Source organism: Zeugodacus cucurbitae, chromosome 2 (genome assembly GCF_028554725.1).
Source record: "Zeugodacus cucurbitae isolate PBARC_wt_2022May chromosome 2, idZeuCucr1.2, whole genome shotgun sequence".
NCBI classification, from domain to species: domain Eukaryota; kingdom Metazoa; phylum Arthropoda; class Insecta; order Diptera; family Tephritidae; genus Zeugodacus; species Zeugodacus cucurbitae.
This window is the reverse complement of record NC_071667.1, coordinates 51,864,835-51,891,053: the sequence shown is the minus strand read 5'-3', so window position 1 is coordinate 51,891,053 and position 26,219 is coordinate 51,864,835. Positions and strand designations below refer to the sequence as shown.

The window sequence follows — 26,219 nt, the reverse complement described above, 5'->3', positions numbered from 1 at the left end:
GAAAATAAAAATTAGATGCTTAAAACGTCCCTAAACTGTCATTAGTATGAAATATCCCACGGCTTGACTGCTGGCAAATGGAAAAGTTTAAAAATTCGTATATTTCTTGTAAAAATAGTTTATTTATTATATTTTACAAAATTATCTATACACTCCATATCTTTACGATTTCTACTTTACTGAGCTTCATAAGAAAATATAATTTGAGAGTCTCACTCATCAAACAATTTTACAGTTATATTTGAAAATCGCGATTGTTGGCTCAATATTATTCTCATATTCAGGAGCAATAATTAGGAATTTGTTAATTGTTAATTTGAATATTATTATTGTGTTATAATTCAAGAAAGTGGAATGTAATTGATTCATAAAATTTCAATATTTTCAAAACCAGTGAATTAATTTTTTGTAAAGTTATGTTTTTGAATTTGAAGGGATTGAGCTTATAGCGATAATAAATTAAAAATGAATCTTCCAAAATTATAAAAATACATGATTGACCACTAAAAACGCACTTTCAGGAAACAAAAACTATATATTTTTCGATATATGAACATTCATCTTATTTATATGCTTATGTTGAATATGTTGTACAAAGAGAGAAGTTGATGGTGCTGGAAATGCGCTCCAAAAGAAGTTAAGAAGGTTTGTTGGAACCTTTCATCAATATAAAACATATAAGCCTGCATATTAAATAACTGAAATGAAAAACAGTTTGAATTAACTTTCCTAGACAATTTCACGCTGAAATAAAAAATGATTATACACACTTCTAATCTAGTCTTAAAACTTTAATGACAATTGTAAAGCAATATATGAAAGCATAGAAAGAAATATATAAAAATAGAAGAGATACAGTCAGTAACCAAGAAATAGCAATAATTTAGTCTTATTACATAAATAGATAATCGAGCACCAACATACTACTTCTTCCACACACTACAAAACATATTTACAAGCACGCATTTTAGCACCCATTTACATAGCTCAAGTACTACAAATATATATGGAATTATATATATATATGTATATCTATAGCATTAAACCTATATAATCGAGAATTAAAAACCCTTTTTTCAAAAAAAAAAATTGCACCTGAAAACTGGTTGGGCTCAGTAGCATAGCACCACTTACAACATACCTCATATATTCATACATACAAGCATATATACATACATATAAATATGCTTAGTACGCAACTTACTTGCTTATATACATAGTTAATATACTAACGAAACTCTCTACTCTAGCACTAAAAATAAATTTAAAGCAAACTAACTAATACTACACATAATTATAAAAATTTGAATTTGAACTTTGAACTCTTACTTGCCTTTCTCGCTCAGTATTTAATGGAATGCGTTTGAAGTTTCAAATTATACACAAATACATACATACTTACGCGGTTTTTTAAATAACATACAAAGCGCTTATGTAAAAGTATTTAAATTTTTATTAAAAAATACCTTATTAGCAAGCTTTGCGGTTATTTAAAAAACTGTGCAGCTGCAGTGAAAAAAAATTTAATTCAAATTAAAAAACATTAAATTTCGAAATATTGTTCAAAGACCCAATTAAATGTTAATGACTGAATTTCCATATATATATATGTATATGTAGTAATTATATATAATTAATTATATAAAAAATTACAATAATAACAACACATATTATATATGGCATTAAATTATTAATTAGTTAAATATTTTGGAAATAATGTAAAATTTACAAATGAATAATGAGATATTTATAATTACAGTTATTAAATGAAAAAAGCATATTTAAAAAACAAGCGTACAGCAAGCTTCATTTCGAGGGTAATGCATAAGCGAAGAGATGGCGAAATGTCAAAACCCCAAATTATAAAAACAAAAATATATAAAAACAACAAAAAATAGTGAAAATTAAAAAAAATCGTAGCAAATTCACTACAACAAAAAATTGTATTATATACAATAATATTTTGCGTGTGCGTGCGTGAGTATTAGGGCAATGCAAGTAGGTATATTAAATATACAACAGCAAAATTTTAGTTAAATCATAAGCTGCAAACAGATGAAGAATATATTTATAGGCAGGAAAATACAAAATAAATCAAATATATAAATAATATATGTATAATGCAGATTTATTAAGTATTGTTTTAGTGTTAACAAAAAACGAAGCGGCAAACAAAAAATATATATGTATGTACATGTACTTAAGCACTTGCGTGTTATGTTAAAAAATATATGTTATTGATTTTTGTGTAATTTAAAATTAATATTTTTCACATGTTTTAAATAGTTGTATAAAATTTAATTTATATTTATTTATAATAATAAATTATATATTCCATCATAAACAATTGCAACAATTAAAGTTAAATATGTGCAATTTTCGACATCTTAATAGCTATGCTACGTTATGTATATGTATGTACCATATTGTATAACCAAATGTTTATATTTATTTTTATGTTATTTAGTTTTGTGTAATTTGTTTATTTGTTAAGACATTAAAAATAATTATATCGATAATAATAATAAAGAAAGCCAATGAAAGAGCATTAAATAAAAATTATTAAAATTAATTGATGACTTTTTTTCAACTTTCTCAAGGATACGGGAAGTAAGTAAGTAGTACAAGGATTATTTTTAATGTATTTTATGCTATGTGCTACTCATGCTCCAGCGTCTCATGCTCCTCATTTTCGGATAATCAGACTACTCTAAGTGGTGGTCCAAGTAATTACCGAGCTGCATCAAATTCGCAACAGCTTCTTCCAGAGGATAAAGTAGTATCTGTTGAATAACTCCTCCTCTTACTGTTTGAGCTTCGGAATTGTAGTGTACCATTTTTTCTTCCTTTTGAATTTTAAGACCTTTCATATCTTAATAATAGCCTTGGTATAAAAACTGAAAATTTATTAATGGTAACCCTCTTCGACGCGAAATGGCGGTGGGAATGGAATTAGTTTTGTTAAAATACCCCTCCCAATAAATCGAAATTCAAAGGTTGTATCCCTTTTCTTAAGTCTTTGGCCTACGCAGGATATTTTTCCATTCCAGAAATTAAAATTTCAAACTGTTTCCGATTTGGTATTTACATCTTCACTTCAAATATTACTTCAAATAACCGCGTCGTTTCAATATCGCTCTCAATTATGGCAACGATAAAGAACGACTGTTTCTATGTCGTTTCTATATTTTGAAAATTGGAAATTCATTCGATATTCATGATATGTCGTTACTTAATTAAAAAGTGACTGATTTTGTCGGCCTTAACCTGCAAATAAAACCGCCTTCAGTTGATGTTAGCTCATTTTACTAAATGCTCACAGCTTAGATGTAATTGAGTGGCCATTCATAGACCCGACGATTATTTCATAAGCAAAGTATATGCCAGCAATCCCTATATATTCGATATACCTATACCAAGAAAACGAAGTTTCAGAGATTTAGAGTTCGGCATCGGCCAGTAGCGGCCAAAGAATTCAGCATCGACATCGGCCATATTTAACCGATTCTTAGCTGATTCTTTCTACTTCTTTCAAATTGCTGAAATATTTTTTTGTCCGTTTTGACCAACAACTTGTTGAGATTTTGAAGATAATTTCATAATACCTCTATTATAGAAACCCTCATTGCTATTTTCAAAGTTTCTCTTGCGGCGAATTTTTCACAATAAATATCATTCGCCAAAGAACAGGAATAATTATTACATAATCACTTGTTGACTGGTCTGAACTACAAGGTACATCCATACAACGAGCGCACTTTCACAACGCGAGATACGAATGACTAAAGTCATCTCTTTCAAAAATTACGGATTTCTTTTTACTCGACATACTATTTCAGAATAGATTATATTACATATTTTAGACCATATTACATGATCCCTGTATCCGAAAGATTATTTTCAAGACTCCATATATAATATGCGAGATATCTTAGCAAAATTAAGTGAAAGTTTATTATTGGATATAATATACATATGTAGCTTGGTGGCGAGAATGAGTGAAATCGGTTCTGGAATTACCACAGCTTCCATATACTATATATAATGATTTTCGTTATTCTTATGAACTCTATACCAAATATAAGGGTCAAATAGTGTGTTATCTTAATAAGATTTAATTGATAAAATGAGAGAATATATAAAATGTTCTATAACCTTTTGATCCTTAAGTAATTCAATTTATTTTAACGCCCGTTATATTTTTTGACTGGAGATTTCAGACTTTTACACCAGAAATTTCAGAAATGAGGAATAATTTGACTTTAGAGGTCAAGGTAGCAGATACCGAAATATTTTCGACACTTCTTTCTTGCAGATAATCTCCATTATTTCCTACTGGGATCTTTTCATACACACATAAACCCAGCATGAACTACGAGATAAGACAAGCAGAATCTAAATCAGTGGAAATTTCAGACAATGCTTGCTACTGATAAGAGTAAATGAGCGCTAAAGCGCGGCTTAGTCCATTTACTTAATCTATGCGCTGATGGCTTGATTCAGTCAGTCGGTGATCAGCAGTTGGTGGCGGTAGAAGCAGTTCTCTTCTGAAGATTGCTACAAATCTCAAGTAGCAGCATTTAGTTGCATTGAAAGTGAAAGTGCATTGAAAATTTGGTACACTTTAATTAGTCAGAGTTCCTTTATAAATCTGTGGGCTTCCCAGAATTTAAAAATAATAATAACAATGCAACATTTAAACCGCATACCGACGCGCCAATTGGTCGCGTTCACGCAGGCCACCAACAAATCTTGGCAGCTGCCACGTGTGCTCTACCAAACACGTTGCTTAGCCACCGTGCCTGTGGGTGAGGTGTTGTTTCCCTCGAAATCTGACTTCCCCAGCCGTCATATTGGCCCACGTAAAACAGATGTGGTCGCAATGTTGGATACGCTGGGCTTCAAGTCCTTGGAGGAGCTAACGGAAAAAGCTGTGCCGAAGCGCATACAATTGAAGCGTGATCTGAACTTGGAGAAACCGCTGAGTGAGTATTTGTTAGATACTACTTTTTGAATTATCCAAAAATAGATTACTTTCTGTCAAATGTATCCATGGATCCAAAATATTGATTTCTTATACCGTTAAAATTCCTCTACTTCGTGATATTCCTTCATTTTTAATCACGCTTTTTCAACCACTTGTTGTTTGTGTTACTTAATCTGCAGTAATCACCAGACCCCCTGCTGTTTTCGTATAGAATAACAATGATAAGAACGTCGGATCTAGTCATTATTATATGCTTAGGTCAGCGGTTCAACAACGCTTATCATTCAGCATTCAGCGGTTGTTAGGGCATATTAAAGGCGCGTTTTGCCAATCGCCCATTTATTTTTAATACAATGAAAATTTTATTTTTAACTCAATATTTTAAATATTGACAACGCTTCCGAGTGATTGTTCAAATATGGTATGTGGACCTAATGATTTGCTAAAACTCGTGTAGACACAACGTTTAAATACACATTCCAAGGCTGTGTCACGAACTCAGCCTATTTGATACGCATGAATTTTTTTATTGATAATAATTTGTGGTGGACAGTAGTTGTGTTGTATAGTGTCTACAACATGTGACAATTTTTTCAGCCGAGCAGCGGAAGTTTTCTTTTACTAGGCAGAAATACATATGCTAGGAGATTTATGCATTGCCCGATGAATGATTTAGAAAAAACAGATAAGCGGGTATAGGAACGAGCTGGAATTGGTATTCAAATCAAGGAAAGCAAAGAATTGCGGGCCTTTTATAGATACGTTCATGTAGACCCGCATAGGGCTTATTGGGTGTGATCTATAATTAGAAATCTACACATATCTTAGAAGTATGTGTTACTTAAATATCTCATGAAGGAACTGTTTCAAAAACCGAATAACTTTCTAAGCTGTAGGATTGAAAATGGAACTTAGTTATAATGGTTAACTTCGCTGGTGTCTTGATAAATGTTTAAATTTTCTCGTAATCGACCGAAAATAATTCATAAAAACTTAAATCCAGAAGAATAAAAAGACTTCAATAAAATCCTACACTAGTCAATTTTCTTGATTCTACTTAAAATTTTTGTAGATATACTGACAGATATAGCAGTACCCTTCAGAATCAGTATTTACTCCAATTTGAGTTGCACTACTATAAGTTGTCGGAAGGTAGTGGTGACTCCTGTATGGTAGGACAGTCCTTTATGAAGCCACGCTCCAATCCTTGATTAGGTATTACGATTTGACAAAGAGCCCTCAATCTACTACAAATCTGCAGAGATTTTTCATTTCTATATCCGCTATTTTGAGTTCCAAGAAATCTTTTTATTTATCCCGCCAAGGCATTCCAGAAGAAAGTGATGAAATGATTCCACCTCGTCCTCCTCCATGCAGCTTTACATCTATCATCTGATATGATTTTTAACCTTACGATGGGACAATGGTCAGTTAGAACCCCTACGACTAAGGAGAGATGAATTTCACAATTTCACATCTGGCGACTGCGCAAGTCCTAGATACTGACAAACAGACAAGCGCTAGCCCAGCTCGGCTGAGGCCCACCTGTCCAGTAGTAAACCACTGCTGTATGGAGCGCTTGGACAATGCAAGACAATCTTTAAAGGCAGGGCATAGATTTGGTTTAGGGCTTGATAGTACCCATCAGAAGCTAACTTAATTTTGGTGTATTTGATTCGAATTCCAATTAGAGACGTCAGAGTCTAAAGATAATGAGATTTGATAAAATTCTGACCCATTTTTATATTCGTTATAAGCACTCTCGGATAGATTAAAATTATTGATAAATAGGCGGAAGAGTAGGTATTGGTACAAAAGACACTCGACTACCAAATTCGAAATTTCTGTATATATCCACTAGTTACTCCTGGTTTAAAGCCATTGAATTTTATATTTGTTCTTCCTAACATCAAAAAAATAGTATTTCTAATTACAATTCGACCTAACATTCCACAGACGAACATGAGCTCGTGCGTCATATACGCGACATCGCCAAGCGCAATGAGATTTGGCGCTCTTACATCGGTATGGGCTATCACAATTGCCATGTGCCACATACGATTGTGCGTAATGTCTTTGAAAATCCCGGTTGGTTTACACAGTACACGCCCTATCAACCGGAAATCGCACAAGGTCGACTGGAATCACTGCTGAACTATCAAACTTTGGTTGCCGAAATGACAGGATTGGATGTGGCGAATGCATCGCTCTTGGACGAGGGCACTGCCGCCGCCGAGGCCATGAGCTTGTGCACGAGGTAAGTTGTGGCGCTGGAGTTTTTAAGAGCAATGTACTCATTTCATTTGCGTCGCAGGCACAACAAGCGCAAGAAGATATATCTCTCAAATAAGTTGCATCCACAAACTTTATCTGTGGTGCAGACACGCGCCGAAGCTTTGGAGTTTGTGACAGAAATCGGACCGATCGAGAGTGCTGATTTGGAGGGACGTGAAATCTCCGGCATCTTGTTGCAATATCCGGATACTTTTGGTGATGTCAAGGATTTCGAGGATATTGCGGAGAAGGCGCGTAAAAATGGCGTAAGTTGATTGGTAATAAATAATTTAGAAAAGTCGTTTAACAATCATTTTCTTCACAGACTCTAACTGTAGTCGCCACTGATCTGCTTGCATTAACACTGCTCCGACCGCCCGCAGAATTCGGCGCCGACATCGCCATTGGTACATCGCAACGTCTGGGCGTGCCACTCGGTTATGGTGGTCCCCACGCTGGTTTCTTCGCTTGTAAGCAGAGTTTGGTGCGTCTAATGCCGGGTCGCATGATTGGCGTTACACGCGATATGGACGGCAACGACGCCTACCGGTTGGCATTGCAAACACGTGAGCAGCATATACGTCGTGACAAGGCAACCAGCAACATTTGCACCGCTCAAGCCCTTCTCGCCAATATGTCTGCTATGTACGCTGTCTATCACGGTTCCGAAGGTCTGAAGGAAATAGCTAATCGTATACACCACTTCACATTGGCGCTGCAAACAGGTCTACGTGATGCAGGACATCAAATTAACAACAAACACTTCTTTGACACTCTGCATGTCACGCCGTCGGAAAGTCTGTCGATTGATGAGATCAAAACGCGTGCCGCGCAGAAGCGCATTAACTTCCGCTACTTCCCTGATGGTAGTTTAGGCGTAGCTTTAGATGAAACGGTGGGTCCACAGGACGTTAATGATCTGTTGTGGGTCTTCAAGTGCAAGTCACTAGATGAAACACTAGCCGCACAGGATATACTCACAAACTCCATTGAGCGCTCGAAGTTCCTGCGCACATCTCCGTTCCTGCAGCATCCGATATTTAGCTCACACCACAGCGAATCTCGTATGGTTCGTTATATGAAACGGTTGGAGAATAAAGATATTTCGCTCGTACATTCCATGATTCCACTTGGTTCCTGCACTATGAAACTCAATTCTACCACCGAGATGATTCCATGCTCTTTCCGCCACTTCACCGATATACATCCATTTGCGCCTGTCGAACAAGCAAAGGGTTATCACCAAATGTTCAGTGAACTAGAGAAGGATCTCTGCGAGATCACCGGTTATGATAAGATCTCGTTTCAGCCAAACTCTGGCGCTCAGGGCGAATACGCTGGTCTGCGCGCAATTCGCAGATATCACGAACACCGCAATGAAAGTCATCGCAATGTCTGTTTGATTCCCATCTCGGCGCACGGCACCAATCCAGCGTCTGCCCAAATGGCTGGCATGAAAGTCGAACCCATACGAATTCTCTCCGATGGCAGCATCGATATGGCACATTTACGCGACAAAGCATCAGAGCACGATAGTGACTTGTCCTGTCTGATGATCACCTACCCATCCACAATGGGTGTATTTGAGGAAACGGTTGCTGATATATGTGACTTGATACACAAGCATGGCGGACAGGTATATTTGGATGGCGCTAATATGAATGCGCAGGTGGGTCTGTGTCGTCCCGGCGATTACGGCAGCGATGTCTCTCACTTGAATCTACACAAGACTTTCTGTATACCTCATGGCGGTGGTGGTCCCGGTATGGGTCCCATCGGTGTTAAAGCACACTTGGCACCATATTTACCAGGCCATCCTGTGATCAGCCCATTGGAATGTGAACAGGAAAGTTTTGGCGTAGTTTCAGCTGCACCATTCGGCTCGTCCGCTATTCTGCCAATTTCCTGGTCATACATCAAACTTATGGGTAGCCGTGGACTTAAACGCGCAACACAAGTCGCCATCCTTAACGCGAACTACATGTCCAAGCGTTTGGAAAATCACTACAAAACCTTATATAAGTCGTCGAAGAGCCAACTTGTGGCGCACGAGTTCATTCTCGATTTGTGCGATCTGAAGAAGAGCGCCAATATTGAGGCGGTAGACATTGCTAAGCGCTTAATGGACTATGGCTTCCATGCACCCACTATGTCTTGGCCCGTGGCAGGCACTTTAATGATTGAACCTACAGAGTCTGAGGACAAAGAGGAGTTGGATCGCTTTTGCGATGCGATGATTTCAATACGTGAAGAGATTACCGAGATCGAGGAGGGACGCATGGACAAGGTCGTGAATCCTTTGAAGATGGCACCACACACGCAAGCGCAAGTCATCTCTGACAAGTGGAACAGACCGTATACCCGCGAATTGGCTGCCTTCCCAGCGGTAAGTAAACAACTTTGTTATTCTATTTACCAATTAACAACATTTTTGATTTTATTTTTGCAGTTGTTTGTTAAACCCGATTCGAAGATTTGGCCCACTGTTGGAAGAATCGACGATGCCTACGGTGATAAGCATTTAGTTTGCACCTGTCCACCTATTCTGCCCGACCTGTAGACCCCATAATGTTTGAATAATGTGCTCTTTTTAAATAGTTTAAATTTTAAGTAAAGATAAGTGTAAAATAAAAAAAATATATATTTTATTAAAATATAAATATATCTAATATATAAAATTCTCGTGTCACGGTGTACGTTATTGAACTCCTCTGAAACCACTCGACCGATTTTCGTGAATCTTAGCGTGCATATCGGCTAGGGTGGAGAATCGGAAAACATCTATTTTTCATCTTCCTAAATGTTAAGGGTGATCCACCCCTAAATTTTTTTAACTTTCCGCGAAGAAAATTAAAAATTTTCTAAAATCGGGAAGTTATTGGTTGTTGAAGTTCAAACCGATCTGGCTAATTTTAGTCTTGAAATATTCGTGGAAGTGAGTAAATATGGAAAAATTGCGAGGAAGATATCAATAAGAGAATTTTATTCGAGTTGACAAGAAAAATATAAAAAGAGAAAACAAAAAAATTATATTTTGAAGATTGTCATTGTTGCTTTGTTAAAATATTTTTGTTATTGTTCAATTGTATACACAACCTTATACCGATACCCCAAAACAATTTGTAAAAAATGAGGAAAGGCTAAGTTCATGTCCAACCGAACATTTTATACTCTCACAATTTATTGATGTAATTTTATTAAGATAATACACAATATGACCTATATATTCGGCATAAAGTCGCATAGAAAATCGTAACATATAGTATATAAGGGCTGATGTGATTCCAGAACCAATTTCACTCATATTCACCACCAAGGTTAACGGGAATAGGGGTAACTTGGCACCTGTTAGTAGGCAAACAAACGGCACATTCGGCCTTGAAATTACTCCTAAATTGCAAATGAAGGAAACACCCGTCGGCAAAATCGCCAAAAATAGCGCTATAACGAAGATTTTCCAAATACTCAAAAAGTCGCTGGAGGTACTGCACAGGACTTTAAAAGATCTTGATTGTCGATGAACGTTTTTGGTGGAACCAGGATTCTGTTAGCAGGTGATTTACGTCAGTCTCTTCCAATTATTCTTTAGATCTTCCAATCATTTAATTTGTGGCGACACTTAAAGAATCGCCAATTAACAACTAACATATGAGTGTTTTCAACAGATTTCTGTCACTTCATTGACTTGAAAGAGAAGTTTTCCTGACATGAAACCTCAATATGATAACCATAAATGACTAATTGAATGACCTATATTGGTGGTAAAAAAAAACAAAGATATCGATGATCTTAATGCGACAATTTAGAATTTCGGCCCAGGAGAGTTGACACTGCTACAAACCAGGATGACGTAGTCAATTATCCCAAACTATTTAAAATTGCCTGCACTATCACCACTCACTTTGCAATTAAAAGTAGTGTGAGTTGTCATCATGCTGCGTAACATTAATCGACCTCGAGTAATCAATATCGTCGCCGAAGCCAAGATTGGACCAACTTAATTTAATGTATACCTTAGCCACAACAACGTGTGGCCGGGTCTGCTAGTTTAAATATATAGAAGGTGTTATTCAAAAACTAATATTAAGCTTCCATAAAGACTTTGTAAGTATTTTTAAGAGCGCTTTAAAACCCAGATTCTTGATGAAGCAGCAGATTTTTCGCTGTTAAGTCTCAGAAAGAGGTTGTTAAGATTATCAAAACTCTGTTTGGAAGAAATGAAGGCTTAGGGATTGCAAAGGTCTAGTTTTGAAGTGTAGTTATCCAGATTACCATAATTACCTAGTGGATGTCGATCGACACACCTAGGCCTTAAAAGGATTGCCCTGTCATCATTGAACCACTCAGTGGTCTTGATGAAATTATTTAATTCAAAAAGTTTTAACTGCGCAACTTCCGAGATATCGTCGAGGAAACCGCGACCGATAGTTCCGATTCTTTTCATATAGAAAGCTTTGCATCCCCCTTCTTCATTTTCTATTTCTTAACAGCTTCTGCAGTAATCAATGTATGGCAACGTTGTGCCCAATCTGGCAAGTTCATCTGCTCCACAGTTATGTACCTCGAATTTCGCTGTGTGCTGGAACCCCATTGCAGATTTATAGTAAAATAGATAAAATAGATATTATTAACAGCTCAAGGCAATCGTTCACCAACTTCGAAGAAACCCTTTGAGACTTATTTGAAAGCCGCTAGCTGTCTGTGAATATGTTTCCTGTTGTATGTAACCACCTTGATTGTCAAAATAATAAAGCCTTCTTTAATTGAAGTAACCTCCGCTTGAAATACGCTACAGTGATCTGGTAGTCGGAAGGCGATTCAGGTATCCAACTTTGCTGAAAAGACACCTCCTACTCCCACTAATTTATCCAGCTTGGATCCGCCCGCATCTATAATTATCTCTGTGTCTTTATCCACTTCGCCCTGCGTTTACATAAAGTTAATTTTGATTTGTCGAGTTTTCAATCTGCAAAAGGCGGTGATTTAAATAAATCCACAGTTTACTGGAATCTAGTTAGAGAAGAGCTCTTATGTAAATCGTGCTTAAAAGTTGTCGGGGTATGTGGGAGGTTACACTTGGTATTCCTGGACTCAGTCTCGTTTGAAATGACAGTCAAGAATTCATATGTAGCACTTTGAGTTGTGCGACATTTTTAACGCATTTCGAAACTCGACTAGGTCAATAAATCTGAATCAATCAATATCTGAAATCTGAATCGTCAATAAACATGAATTAATGCAATTTTATGCCGACAATATAATTAAATCGTAATTTGAATTTCTTATTGGATGTTTGATCGTACAGCAAACTACAATAGCTCTCAAACTGTTCATCAAATGAGTCTCCACAAAAAGCTTGATGATTTTGTACACATGTTGCTTGGCAACTGACAATCGTTTGACAACCGGCTGCTTACAAAAATACAATAGCAACAAAAGCGTGCGCCGCACTAAACGTCGAAAATAATTTAAAATATTCTAGAAGAGCAATTTAGTTTGATCGATAATTTTATACAAAACAGTGAAACTTCCATAAAAGCTACACATTGCATTCAGCATGAAGATCGAAGAAGTAAAAAGTACTGTGCGAACACAGCGCATTGCGGCACATAGCCACGTGAAGGGTCTAGGTCTCGATGAGAATGGTGTACCACTACACATCGGTGCAGGTCTGGTTGGACAAAAGGCTGCACGTGAAGCAGCCGGTATTGCAGTGGATCTAATAAAATCGAAGAAAATGGCAGGACGTGCATTGTTGCTAGCCGGACCACCAGGCACAGGCAAAACGGCAATAGCACTGGCTATAGCACAAGAATTGGGTAATAAGGTACCCTTCTGTCCTATGGTTGGTTCTGAAGTTTTCAGTAGCGAAATCAAAAAAACAGAAGTCTTAATGGAGAATTTCCGTCGTTCTATCGGTTTACGCATACGTGAGACGAAGGAAGTGTATGAGGGCGAAGTAACCGAGTTGACACCAGTTGAAACGGAAAATCCAATGGGCGGTTATGGCAAAACTATTAGCAACGTAGTCATTGGTTTGAAAACAGCTAAGGGCACAAAACAATTAAAATTGGACCCGAGCATATTCGAATCGCTACAAAAGGAAAAAGTAGAGGTCGGTGATGTTATCTACATCGAAGCGAACAGTGGTGCAGTCAAACGTCAGGGCCGCAGTGACACTTTTGCTACAGAATTCGATTTGGAAACTGAAGAATATGTGCCTTTACCAAAAGGCGATGTACACAAAAAGAAGGAAGTCATACAAGATGTCACTTTACATGACTTGGATGTAGCAAACGCGCGACCACAAGGTGGCCAGGACGTGCTCTCAATGATGGGGCAATTGATGAAGCCGAAAAAAACTGAAATTACAGGTTTGTAGTCCGCGATTTTATGTGTCTCAGTGCCAATTCTAAAGTTTTTATAATTTTTACAGATAAATTGCGCATGGAGATTAACAAAGTTGTTAACAAGTACATAGATCAAGGCATTGCTGAACTTGTACCCGGCGTGCTCTTTATTGATGAAATACATATGCTTGATTTGGAAACCTTTACGTATTTGCACAAGTCGCTTGAATCACCCATCGCGCCAATTGTCATTTTTGCCACAAACCGTGGACGCTGTGTTATTCGGTATGCTGCTCCATAATTTTATTACAAATGATGGGCAATTTTTTAACGAATATTCTCTTTGCAGTGGCACCACAGACATTGTATCCCCACATGGTATACCTTTAGATTTGCTGGATCGTTTGTTAATCATACGCACATTACCATACTCATCCTCCGAGATGGAACAAATTATTAAGTTGCGCGCCCAAACTGAAGGCCTTCAATTGGAAGATACCGCGTTTAGTCGTCTCAGTGAAATCGGTAGCACATCGACATTACGTTATGCGGTGCAATTGCTAACCCCAGCACACCAAATGACCAAAGTGAATGGACGTACACAAATTACCAAGGAGGATATTGACGATGTACACTCATTATTCCTGGATGCGAAACGCTCTTCGAAACATTTGTCAGAGAAGAACAACAAGTATATGTTGTAATCTGCTACTGATAAGTTAGGGTATTCATTAATACAACTTTGTTTATTTCTTTTTAAACATTTCCAAAAATATATAAATCCTATGAACTAAAAACTCGAAAATAACGTTGCACTAGCACTTTATGTGCTCTCACATTAAACAATTATCAAATCTGTAGTATGTATTAGGAAGAGCTCACTTTATGTTTAAACGGTTTGTAAAGATGAAGGTAGACGGTGTCTGCATTTATCGTGATCGTATCAATTACATTTGGCGATTTCACTTTTTACTAAATACTAGTAGAGGTTCGACGAATTTCTGCATCTTCAGTTGTGCTATAAACCTTTTAAGGCAACGTTTTCTATGCTTGGTAAATTTTCGTGCATTTTTATAACGACGTAAGCAAATATTACATCGATTTAAACAATTTGTTTTTGTATAAAAAGGCCGTTTGATAACTATCGTTCGATCAAGTGTAAAAGTCACGCAAGCGCGCCGGTGTCGCATACGAAAGTGTCTACGTAAGTGTTCATACAACTCCTTCGTCGATTCATTTATGGAGCCACACCAGAAAATAGGACATTGCTTATACACTTTTTTCCTCTTTTTACTTTTATGGCTCCGCATTTTACATTGATGCAATGACATTAATCTACTATGTTGAAATTGCAAACCACATACATCACAGAGTGCAGCAGGACCCCAATGGAGTGCTAAGTGCGAAAGCATTCGTTCCATATTGCTCTCAACTTCTCCACACAACAAGCACTCCCTTCTGCCATTCACGTAAAATATAGAATTTTCACGTGTAAATCTTAAAAATTTCTGTTTCTCAGCGCTTTGCTTTGCTTCGAGCTGAATTTCGTACGTTGATATTTCCTCCCATTCTGAATAGTCATCTAAATTGCATTGAATGCCTACTGTTGTTGTTTGTAACAATGTTTTTGTAGTTTGTTGTGCCCGATCACGGCAGGGAGTAGGGCTGTCGGTGCAAACGCCAACCTCAACAACGTCAGGTTTTACTAAAGAGCCCACATCTAATAATGCCGGTGGTGTTATTGTTTGTGTTGCGATCGGACAAAAAGTCTTATAAGCGTCTATCTCCACTCTATGATCTGTTATGGGTAATAATGTTTGCGCAGAATATATTTGATTTTGTGCCGCTATTTGTTGTGTAATAAAGCGAGTCTCTACTATTATCATCTGCGGCAGTTCTATCCAGAAATTCTGTAAACGTAAATATAATCAGATTTCGTTTGGTTCATTGTGGCACACGATTAATGTGAATGTCACTTTAAGTGCACGCAAGCAATATACCTTTGATGATGAAATTGATCTTTGTAAGGTGGCACCAGGCCCGCCGTTTTTCAATAAACTTCTAGTAGTAGCGTCAAGATTCTCAAGAGACACCTCTACGTCTAAAAGTTGAAAATCTATTATTGCAACAATAATAATAATATTACTTTCATTATTCACCTGAGGATTCCAGTGTAACTGTGATGATAGGATCAGCTGAATCGTCACTCATCATTTTGCTAAGGTACACCTCCGTTCAAAGAAAAAAATATTAATTCATATTACCACAGTAGGGTAGACATTTTACCGAATATATTCTGTTTATTAAAAATATAAATAATAACAATTTTTGTACATTTTTCACCGGCGCGAACATTCGAAACCCACAATAAACAATTTCTTGATTGCAGCCGCTGCTGTTGAAGAGTTGCAAATATATTTCGTATAAATATCGATCCTCTCAAACGGTTTTCAATCGATTGTAAATAGAGAATGAAAATAATTAGATCTTCTGAATTACAATTAATTTTGTTTTAATGCTACAAGTCGCCGTTTTATTAATTGACTTAAATAACAAGATATTTTGTTTTATTATCAAGTTATTGCAGCGTAAATTACACATATTTATGTATTAAAATAAAGCTTATCGATTTTTATCGGTTACTTTCGGTTAATAAACCACAAAAAATACACATTTGACTGCTGGAGCGATAGAGGCTTTCACATTCGATCGTTGACTCCATAAAAATTCTAGTGACAAATCAGACAGACTACATATTTATTAATATCATTATCATCATCTGCGCCTCTTTATCGAAATATTTATGAACAGTTTTAAAGCCATGTTTATTTGATTGCATTGCAAAGTGTTGAATTTAATTTCACTGAACATACCCCCTTAATGAAACGGCGCTATATTGAACTAATTAACTTTTATTGATGCGAAAAGAAATCAGATTGTGTATTAAAAATAAAATATATACAAATTTTCTTCAATAAATATTTTTAAGTTTTTTGTTGTATTTTATACGAAAATTTTGTTCTTGTCACTTTGGAAAGCCTTAAGTGCGTCGCAACGGCAACACTGTTTCACATTGACAACAGCGACGCATTGTTCAAGGCGCAGCGTCTACGCTTCAGTCGGCTTCGTTCACCGTCTCGATGCGGTTTGTTTTGTCTGATTGGATTTAACAGTGTACGGTGTCTAAAAGTGGATATAATATATAGATATATGTGTGTGTAGCAAACAAAAACAAATGTCAATTAGAATTTGATCAAGGCTTAACGCCGCCCAAGAAAGTTAATAAGAAAAATATTTTATTTTGCCATAGTACAAGTGAAAAAGCCGAAAAATTCTTCCGAAAAAATTGGGCAATAAGCTGAATTGTGTAATTTTAGAAACGTCTGGTGCACAACGTTTTCGAGTGTAGCGTAAAAAGAGCGGACACAGACGAAGTTGCAGAAGAAAGAGCGTACACCAAGTGGGAGCAGCGCACGATACTAGATCCATTTTCAAATACTTATAACAACTACGCCCCTTGCCGCACGCAGCTACATAATATACGATGTAGCATCAGTGGCAATAAGAAACGTATGTACATATGTATGTATATTTTCTGAGCATCCCAATTGCTCAACGACAAACACCTTCCACTTGCGTTCTTGGTCAATGCTGTGTTGTTGGGATTGTACAAGATCCCCATACCCCGTGCAGTGCATTTTGCTCATTTCTCAAGTATTCATACCATCAGCACCAATAAGAAATATATTACATTCACACAATAGTAGCCACCCACACTAACGCCCAAATCAAATGCTCCACGTATTTGTTATTGCAGTATCGTTTATTTAGTCGCTATTCCGCCTTTGCCATCGTGTTCGTTGTTGTCTTTTTAGCGCCTTAACCAACGACGTATCGAACTTGGGTTCGCTTTTGTTAGTGTTTAGTTAATTTTCGGCAATTCTTTGTTCTACCAAGCGGCGCTGCCACAGTCGACGTTGACAGCGGCTGCGTTAGCCTTATTTAACAATACAGAATGGAAACAAAAAAACTAAAAACAGTGGAAAATAAGCAATAAGTGTTAAAACTATAAATATATCCATATGTAACTTCTGTGCAATCTATATGTATAAAAATAACATACGTATAAATTCAAGCGTGCATAATTAAAAATTAAAATATAATTTGTAGAAATTATTGTTAAACCAATGAGTTTTTAATAAAATTTAGTAATTAATATTCTAATATGTGCTGGAAACTCCACTGTAGTTTGTGTTGTCTTTACAAGCTCTGCGTTTGTGGGCGCATCATCAAACACAAGTCGGAGTGTTGTCCAACACCAGCGTTAACAACTCGCATTTCTCATACATAGGACTGTCAAATCCATTAAAGAAATTATTACAACAAAACTAAGGTGCAGGAAGGCACGTTTTCAACAATTACACAAAACGCATGTGTATATAAGTATATATGTACATATGTAAATACTTTAAAAGCCGTCACGTTGTCGCCATACCTCCAATTAAGGAAAACTGTATGGATATTACTTTGGTGAAAGAATTTTAAAGCATAGGCACACAAAACGACTGCCAGCGATTAAGTTGTAGAGTGAAGTGTAAAAAGTGAAACGTTAAATATACATGACGCATATAAATTTTTGTTAAACTGCTTTCCTTAAAAGCGTCCGGCGTAGTTATAACATAGCCAACGCCATCTGTACGTACCAACATACTCTCATACGAAGGAAAGTGAAAATCTACCAAATTGATGCTGCATATTCAACGGGTACGTAAGACAATAAAATTGATTACTTTATTATTTAATTACAATATCGCTTTATCTCCACAAGGGTTGCTGTGTGCGAATCGAAAGTGATTCCACCCAGTTATTTTACTTGTACACACACATACACAGTTACTATGTGTTAAAGCTTAAAGTATCCAACGATATCTTAAGACAATACTTGGCATTCTTTCCTGACCTCCTTAACTTGCGCACACCCCCATTACAGTACACTTCATATTGACTTTTTTCTCGCATTATTTCAAGTAATCTGTTCTACCACCAACCGGCTCCGGCGGCCTGTCAATTCCATTGTCTGGCAATTGTTTGACCGTCTGTTTGCCTGTCGTACATCGCATTTATCTCACTTTCTGGCCGCTTTCGCCTTTATTTGCAATTTTTATTTATTTATTTATATTTTGTTCTTAGGCTTTCAGCACTTTTCACATTTCGCAGAAACGCGGTATGATAAATTGAAGCTTTTGTTCCTCACACATATACTTTATTTATATTTGTACTTCTGTTGTTATATATTTCTGCCCATATGTATGTTTGTGTGTTCTCTGTGTAAACGTAAATGTTTAAACGCCCACTGCTGAGCGTTAACTTTGCTTGGCCGCAGCGGCACGTCGGTAGCACGGAGCGCAGGCGCTTAAGTTTACTCTGCCTCAGTCGACGCCTTTGTGATCTACATATTTACCTAATAATGTACATTAATATGTACATACATACATACATTGGTATGTCGCTGTAGGCGCTTTTCAGCTACCTCTGTACGTTTGTATCTTATTAGTTGATCTTTTGTGTTTCGCTCACTGATCGTGTTGAAATTTTTGTTATAGATTGACATGCCTCTATGAAATTATAAAATTAAAGAAATCGAAGAATATTTGATGTGTTATTTTTTCGTGTAATATTATTTAAAAATGTAATAGCACATTTTATATACATATGTAATTACATAAGAATTTTTATTTCTAAATGCCGAATTATTTAGATCTGAACGAGGTATTTATCATATAAGAAAGCCGAAAAATGAAGTGGTGGCGAAGACATTATGGTTTGGGGACCGTTTTCATACAAGTCTAGGGCACAATTCCGATTTCTTTGGCCCCGCGATTTGAAGGTACTGTTGGAAAGAGGAAGTCCTTCTGATTAAAAAATATATGGGGTTATAGGTACCGCAGTTTTCGAAATATTGGGCTTTAAAGACAAAAAAATCAGAAATTTCAACAAGAAATTTCACACATTCTACTCACTTTTTCGCTTCAAATATTTGAAATTACTTTGCTAACATTCAATAAAATTAAAATTTTACTTTTTCTTAAAGTTTTTTAATAAAAAAATTACTTATTTTAAAAATCATCAAATGCCAAGTCTAGGGCTGCATTATAGCTTACAGGGCATTATTAAACCGATTATGTTGCGATACTCCAAAAATGTATATTGTAGTATTATGAAGATAACAAGGCACTGATGTGAGGATTCCATCAAAACAACGACCCTAAACACACGATTAATTGTATAAATGAGTCAATAACTTCAATATTGTGGAATGGCCGCCGCCAACCCCTGTTCTAAATTCCATAGATAATTAGTGGAATGCAGTGAATTACAATAAGAGCAAAGTGTCCAAGTCACTATAACGAGCTTTGGTAGCTTATTCAAAATTCATCGAAAGCATTTCCGGTTTCTGTCTGTCAAAACCTAGTTTGTCCCAAGAATGATAGAAGACAAGATTACGACAGGCTGAAGCGTTCACGACCCACGAATGGGAATAGGCAACAGAAGAATTGTCAAATGGAAAACGGAAATGTGAAACATAGTGAACCAAATTGAATAATGTGCAGATAAAATATCACAATGAACGTAATTCTTAAAATCTTCATTTATAAAATGATCCAATATAATCATGCATATTTATAATTAAAATTATATGTTTTGTTACAAAAACTTCGTCATTTTGCCAAATTTTGTTTGATTGAAAAAGTGAAAAAAATTCTTTATATATGACTTTTTTGTACTATTTAATTCCGCCATTGCGGACTTCTTTTTCAAGTTAATACATTTTTCACTTAGAATTTTAAATAATAATTAAGCACTAGCCTTGACTTCAGGTCTTTGTTTTGGTTTTATTTTTTTGTTCCACCGTGCAATTTTGTTTTGCTCGCATGTTCGGGGTCGTGAAAGTTGTCACTCAACAGAAACTCAAAACCCAAAAAAGCTAACTGTAAACGCCTGTCGTAATCTTGCCTTCTATCATTCTTGGTTTGTCCTATGCCGATACGATTTAACCTGAAAAGATTCAAACAGCTAATAGCGCTCAAACTGAGCCAACTTAGCACTTTACACCGTCAATGCATACTAATGTGCCATCTGCACAAACTAGGAATCTACTTGTCGGATCAATGCCGATACTGTGATCTAGTAGCGGATAGATCCAAAGCGATAGTATCATCCCTGGTACAACTTCAGGCCACTGTCCTTATTATTTTTCACATAACTGTATATCATTTTTGTTGCTGTTATGCTGGCGAAATTATTCTTCGAATACTTTTGGGATATTAAACCGAGTTTATGATATTTGATTAACTAAAAAATCGTGTCTTTTCCATATAAAAACACTCTCTGACTACCTTGTAAGGTCTCAAAATTACCGATATTTATAAAAAATATATTTTTGTTTTTTAATTTTAACCAAAATATCCCTGAAAAACATAGCAACATAAAGTCTTCAATTGCTCTAATTGTTAGGGTTTATTGACCTCCACATTGTGTTAAAAATACATATCACTATGTGTATGTATGTATGTATGTGCTTTTATATACATAATATGTGTGTCTATGTACTCATGGGCAACGCACATCGACTTTAATCTGAGATGATCGCAGCTATATTTATTTTCGCGTGCAACCAAAAACCAAACTAGGTCCAGGAAGAATGTGCTTTCACCAAACTGAAATTTGCCCAGCATTAAATTCCCCGACAACAAGTGAATTTGTATTATACATACACACACATTTGTATATTCGCATGCATATACGCAAATAAATGACTTTATTTTTGTGCACCCTGTAGGAAATTTTAAAAATAAAATAAAATTTGAAAAATATATTTTTTTGTTTTTGTAATTTTGTTAGTAGCTATTCCTTGAATAAGCAGTGTTGAGCTGAAAAAAAGGTTTTGTATAACAAATTCACATTTTTCCTTCCGGGCATAAGTACACCAAAGTCATTGCGTTGAAGCTACTATCTATCTCCCTAGCCTTTTTTTGCATCCGTTGTTGTTTTTGGAACTGCTTTTTAGCTAACTTACGCCACACAATTCGCCAAAGTATGCATGTTTCTATCCATCTGAGTGTGTGTGTGTGCATGTATTTCGACACGGGTTTTGAAAATCTATAGCAGAAAAGTCGAACGGCTGTGTTATTCATTGTTTTTTGGCCAAAATAAACAAAGAGCCGTGTGCTGGCGTACGTACAAGTATAAAAACAAACATTTTAGCATGCTAAGCATACAAACACACACACACACACACACACACACACTTATATATACAAAAGTACATTTCTGTACAGCAATACATACATAGCGAGTATTTCGAAAATATAAAACCAAAAAAAAAAAGAAATTAAATTAAGCTAAAATATGCACGCATACATGCATATTTTCATTTTGTGTCCAAGTGCAGGTCTATATACATACATATATATTTCGATCCGATTACATACATATGTATAAACTATATAAGCATCTATGTATCTGCAGATAAATGGTTGTACAATTGTGCACATTCTGGCGCAATTTAGTTAGCTTTTTTCTAAATACACACTTACATACGAATCTATATGAAATGACTCCCCGAAAGGCGCCAATAACCATCCTCTTTGTGCCTAATCTGTCGCAGTACTTTTGTCTTTTTTCTTTCCTTTTCTTTTTTGTTTTTCTTTTTTTTTCATTTTGGCTAAGTGACGTTAATAATTTAGAAATTGTTTTCTACTCTACATAAATGCCATTATTTAGGGTATTTAGTATTTACACGCTGGCGACAAGCGCCAAAGATCAGCAGATCAACGTATCATTCGCTACTGAATGCCGGCATTTGCGTCTGAAACATAAATCTCGTATGTCGATATATACATAGTAATATAGCTATATAGGATAGATTCTTGTTTCGTGGCGCTAACACACTATAAGCGGATAAACAAGGGCACTAGCCACATTTCGTTAAGTTGCCAGAAAAAAATACCAAACAAATTTTGTTTGCGTAAACCTTATAATTTTTCATTTTTCCCACGTCATCTATGTATATTATTTTTAACGTACTTCCTTAATTTGAGAATCCACTATTATAAGAAACCCTTAAAATGGTTCAATAATTCAACTCTGATGCCACCAATGACTTTACTTCTCCAATCTTTTCTAATATTGGGAAATAACCGGAAGGTATGCGGTTTGAAATCTGAGAAATTAGTTGCCGGCCTAATTATTTCAATGCCTAATGACGTAATTTTAGCCTTAAATTGGCCATCGTTCATGGTTTCCCAACATTTTCGGTAAGCAGCTCTCAGTGTCAGTCATGTTAGTTTTAAGCAGTATCCGGAGAATGAACATCTGCAAGTTTTCTCTCGAAAACCCCCAGAGTCGTCTCATCGGATGTTGTCATCGTCCACGCTTCAGCGCCATACATCAGGACGGGGTTAACGAGCGACTTGTAGAGTTTGATTTTGGTTCGTCGAGAGAGGACTTTACTTTTCAATTGCCTACTCAGTCCAAAGTAGCACCTGTTGTCAAGAGTGATTCTGCGTTGGATTTCGAGGCTGACATTGTTGATGTTGTTAACGCTGGTTCCCAAGTAGACAAAACTATCTACTACTGTCAACAGTGAAGTGGAACCCAAGACGCGAGTGCGCTGTCCTTTTGTTTGATGACAGGATATATTTCGTCTTGTCCTCATTCACCACCAGACCCATACGCTTCGTTTCCTTATCCAGTCTGGAAAACAAACGGAGCGGTTGTTGCTTCCGATGATATCAATATCATCGGCGTACGCCAGCAGTTGTACACTCTTATAGAATTATATTCTATTTAGCTCTGCAGCTCGTATTATTTTTTCCAGCAATAGATTGAATCGAACGGGTCGGAGAGGTCCTTCCTGATCCTGACGGTGCTTTTGGTGTTGCTCAAAGTCAGTTTACATAGCCGTATTAGTTTTGAGGGGATACCAAATTCAGACATTCGTGCTGTCGAAGGCGGCTTTGAAATCGATGAAAAGGTGGTGAGTGTCGATTCTTCTCTCTCGGGTCTTTTCCAAGATTTGGCGAATGGTGAATATCTGGTCCATGGTGGATTTTCCAGGTCTAAAGCCACACTGATCAATCAGTTCGTTGACAGTGGGCTTTAGTCTCTAACACAATACGCTCGACAGGACAATTACCCACGGCAATTGGCGTAGATTGTGGGGTCTCCCTTTTTATAATTTGGGCAGAGTACACTGAGATTCCAATCGTCAGGCATGCTTTCTTTCGACTATATTCTACACAGAATCTGATGCATGCACCTTATCAGTTCTTCGCCGCCGTATTTGAATAGCTCGGCCGGTAATCCATCGGCCCCCACCGCTTTGCTGTTCTTCAAGCGGATAATTGCTACTCGAATTTCTTCATGGTCGGGTAATGGAACATCTGTTCCATCGTCATCGATTGGGGAATTAGGTTCGCCATCTCCTGTGGTTGTACTCTCACTGCCATTCAGCAGGTCGGAGAAGTGTTCCCTCCACAATCCCAGTATGCTTTGGACATCCGTTACCAGATTACCTCCTCGGTCCCTACTTGATAATGCCTCGAAAATGCAACTCATAAAACCCTCCTACCTATAGTCCAACCCTTAGTAGGAGCTACTTTTTTGATAACTAATTCAAATTGCATTTAAAATGCATTTTCATTTTACACCACAGCGCTTACTTGCAGCTACAATCTTGAACCATGAGCTTGTACTTATTTGTCCATCTGTTTGTATTTTTTTTTTATTTTTCATGTTCAGGTTTTCCTTTGTGCATAAACATCACTGAAAGTACCCGTACATACGCAAATGTCAGACGAAAAGGAATTGTACAAAGAAGTACTGCGTTTGTTGCTGCTCTGCCTTTGATGAAAATTCACAATGCGGCTTACTTTATCCGTTTGTCACTGCTGTCCACACAATTTCTACAAAGGCTTCAGCAAAGTACACAAAAAATGCACTAAAATATATTTTTTATTATATAATATAAGCTATGTATATTTCATAAGTGGCACAGTGAGATTTTCGCAGAAAGTCTAAATTAAAAAGTTACAGATCACCTTTAAACTTTATTTATTCCAAAAGAAGATCAAAGAGATTTCTTTTAAACTGGATATACATTTAAGAAAAGAAAACTCTACATGCCATTCCGTCTCACATTTTAATATATTTCATTCGGCAAATTTTGATTCCCTTAAAATTTCGAGAGGGAATATCCGGATCCGTTTTGATAAATTAGACCCGAATGTCGTGAGAATAGCAGAATGACTGCTGAAATTTGTCTAAAAGGGTTATTAGAATTCTTTTGTAACTGTTTTCTTGTAATCTGTTTCATTATCCAATATTATAATTGGATCTCTGTACCAAAATTTCGTACAGGGTAAATTTCTACGAACGAACTGGTACCATGTATCGGGTGCAGTTCGGATTATCTAATTTTATGCAGTATTTTACCTCACTTACTATTTTGTTGCCTACATTTAGGAGTTGTTGACAATCAATCGGTTTAAATGTGAAGCAGTTTATATTATGGAGTTTGGAGATCTTTAAATCATAAGAGTTTGTGTCGAAATTCGGCAAAAATTTTCCAGATCATAAGTAATTTCAAGATTTCTTAATGTAGACACGTCTATATTAAAATCTATATGTAATATCATAATTTAGTACTGATTTCAATGACTACCAAATTAGAGTCACAAGAACGCAATCGTCGGGGAATTTAAATAAAATTTCTACAAAAGCATTTTCAATACCACATTTCAGTAAATAACACACGTTATGAAAAATTTTTAGCGGTTTTGTGTTTTGTTTTTTTGCTTTGGTGAAGTGCAGCCATGTCGCTACTGCTGTATTGTTATTGTTGCTTGTTTGTAAAACATTTTAATGCAGTTGGTGTTGCCGCTACTGTGCGGTGCATTGTCTTGTTTGTACCACCGCAGCTTTCTTCCGCAAAATGTGAAGCTACGTTTTGTCTCTGTACACATTCATCCGGGTCTTGTCTTGTCCTCAGCTTTGTCTTTGGCTGCATAGAAATGCCAACGCACAGTTATTGCGGTATAGCAAAGCTGCGAATAGACAGACAGCCAGTAAACAAGCGAGCTATTCTGATAACTGTATAAGCATGCAGCCGTAAACGTGAATGTATACTTTCGTAGAATCTTCTGAGTGTGACTGGTATGCGTTGAACCTGTAGTGAATGTAGATAGGACTTGAAAGAAAGTTGGTAATACTACTTATAGACTAGAATGTGTTAAATCTTGAATTTGGAGTATCTTTGATCTTTTATTAGGCATGATTAACCTTCTGTTTTAATACCAGATTATCAAAGTCATATACTGGGTTTATAGAATGATAGTTAAAAGCTCGATAATTCGACAGACTCTAGTGGACTCCATTTCCTACAGGATATAATATCCATTTCCCTCGAAATTGGTACGGACTGTTTAAAAAAGCTTGCAGTATTCATATTGTCTCCAATAAATCGGAGGATTAAGAGAGGATTAAGAGAAAATAAAAAGACTCAATCCAAGAATAAGCAAACTTTGATAAGAGTTTATCTTTAGAGG

At 36.4% G+C, this 26,219-nt stretch overlaps 5 protein-coding genes across 16 annotated transcripts in view; 4 read left to right on the top strand and 1 right to left on the bottom strand.

The window, feature by feature from the left end:
* The window catches only part of LOC105214258 (serine-rich adhesin for platelets), a 57,295-nt gene extending 55,418 nt beyond the window's left edge, over positions 1–1,877 (top strand). Inside the window, exon 10 of the mRNA XM_029041654.2 lies at positions 1,760–1,877. Coding sequence (XP_028897487.2) covers positions 1,760–1,828 — 69 coding nt within the window. The 3' untranslated portion in view covers positions 1,829–1,877. The remainder of the gene's footprint in view (positions 1–1,759) is intronic.
* A 2,613-nt stretch (positions 1,878–4,490) lies between these two features.
* On the top strand, positions 4,491–9,943 carry LOC105214242 (glycine dehydrogenase (decarboxylating), mitochondrial). The gene is made up of 5 exons (XM_011187557.3): positions 4,491–4,985; positions 6,944–7,244; positions 7,302–7,527; positions 7,587–9,647; positions 9,711–9,943. The coding sequence occupies exons 1-5, from the start codon at positions 4,688–4,690 to the stop codon at positions 9,819–9,821; spliced, it is 2,997 nt and encodes a 998-aa protein (XP_011185859.1). The 5' UTR covers positions 4,491–4,687; the 3' UTR covers positions 9,822–9,943.
* Positions 9,944–12,664: 2,721 nt separating this feature from the next.
* Positions 12,665–14,432, top strand: LOC105214244 (ruvB-like helicase 1). The gene is made up of 3 exons (XM_011187559.3): positions 12,665–13,635; positions 13,698–13,896; positions 13,961–14,432. The coding sequence occupies exons 1-3, from the start codon at positions 12,819–12,821 to the stop codon at positions 14,313–14,315; spliced, it is 1,371 nt and encodes a 456-aa protein (XP_011185861.1). The 5' UTR covers positions 12,665–12,818; the 3' UTR covers positions 14,316–14,432.
* Positions 14,339–16,351, bottom strand: Kr-h1_4 (uncharacterized). The gene is made up of 3 exons (XM_011187558.3): positions 15,771–16,351; positions 15,612–15,712; positions 14,339–15,521 (listed from the first exon to the last, which is right to left on the bottom strand). Exons 1-3 carry the CDS (start codon positions 15,823–15,825, stop codon positions 14,574–14,576), a joined length of 1,104 nt encoding a protein of 367 aa, XP_011185860.1. The 5' UTR covers positions 15,826–16,351; the 3' UTR covers positions 14,339–14,573.
* Positions 16,352–16,635: 284 nt separating this feature from the next.
* LOC105214245 (STE20-like serine/threonine-protein kinase) overlaps positions 16,636–26,219 on the top strand; it is a 113,021-nt gene continuing 103,437 nt past the window's right edge. For 6 of the 12 annotated variants that reach the window (XM_054225370.1, XM_054225369.1, XM_054225368.1 and 3 more), the window contains exons 1-2: positions 16,637–16,785; positions 17,963–18,375. The gene's annotated coding sequence lies outside the window, so the exon portion shown is untranslated. Of the gene's footprint in view, positions 17,182–17,962; positions 18,376–26,219 lie in introns of all 12 variants that reach the window. The other 6 variants (XM_054225358.1, XM_054225365.1, XM_054225359.1 and 3 more) reach the window with 4 other exon arrangements.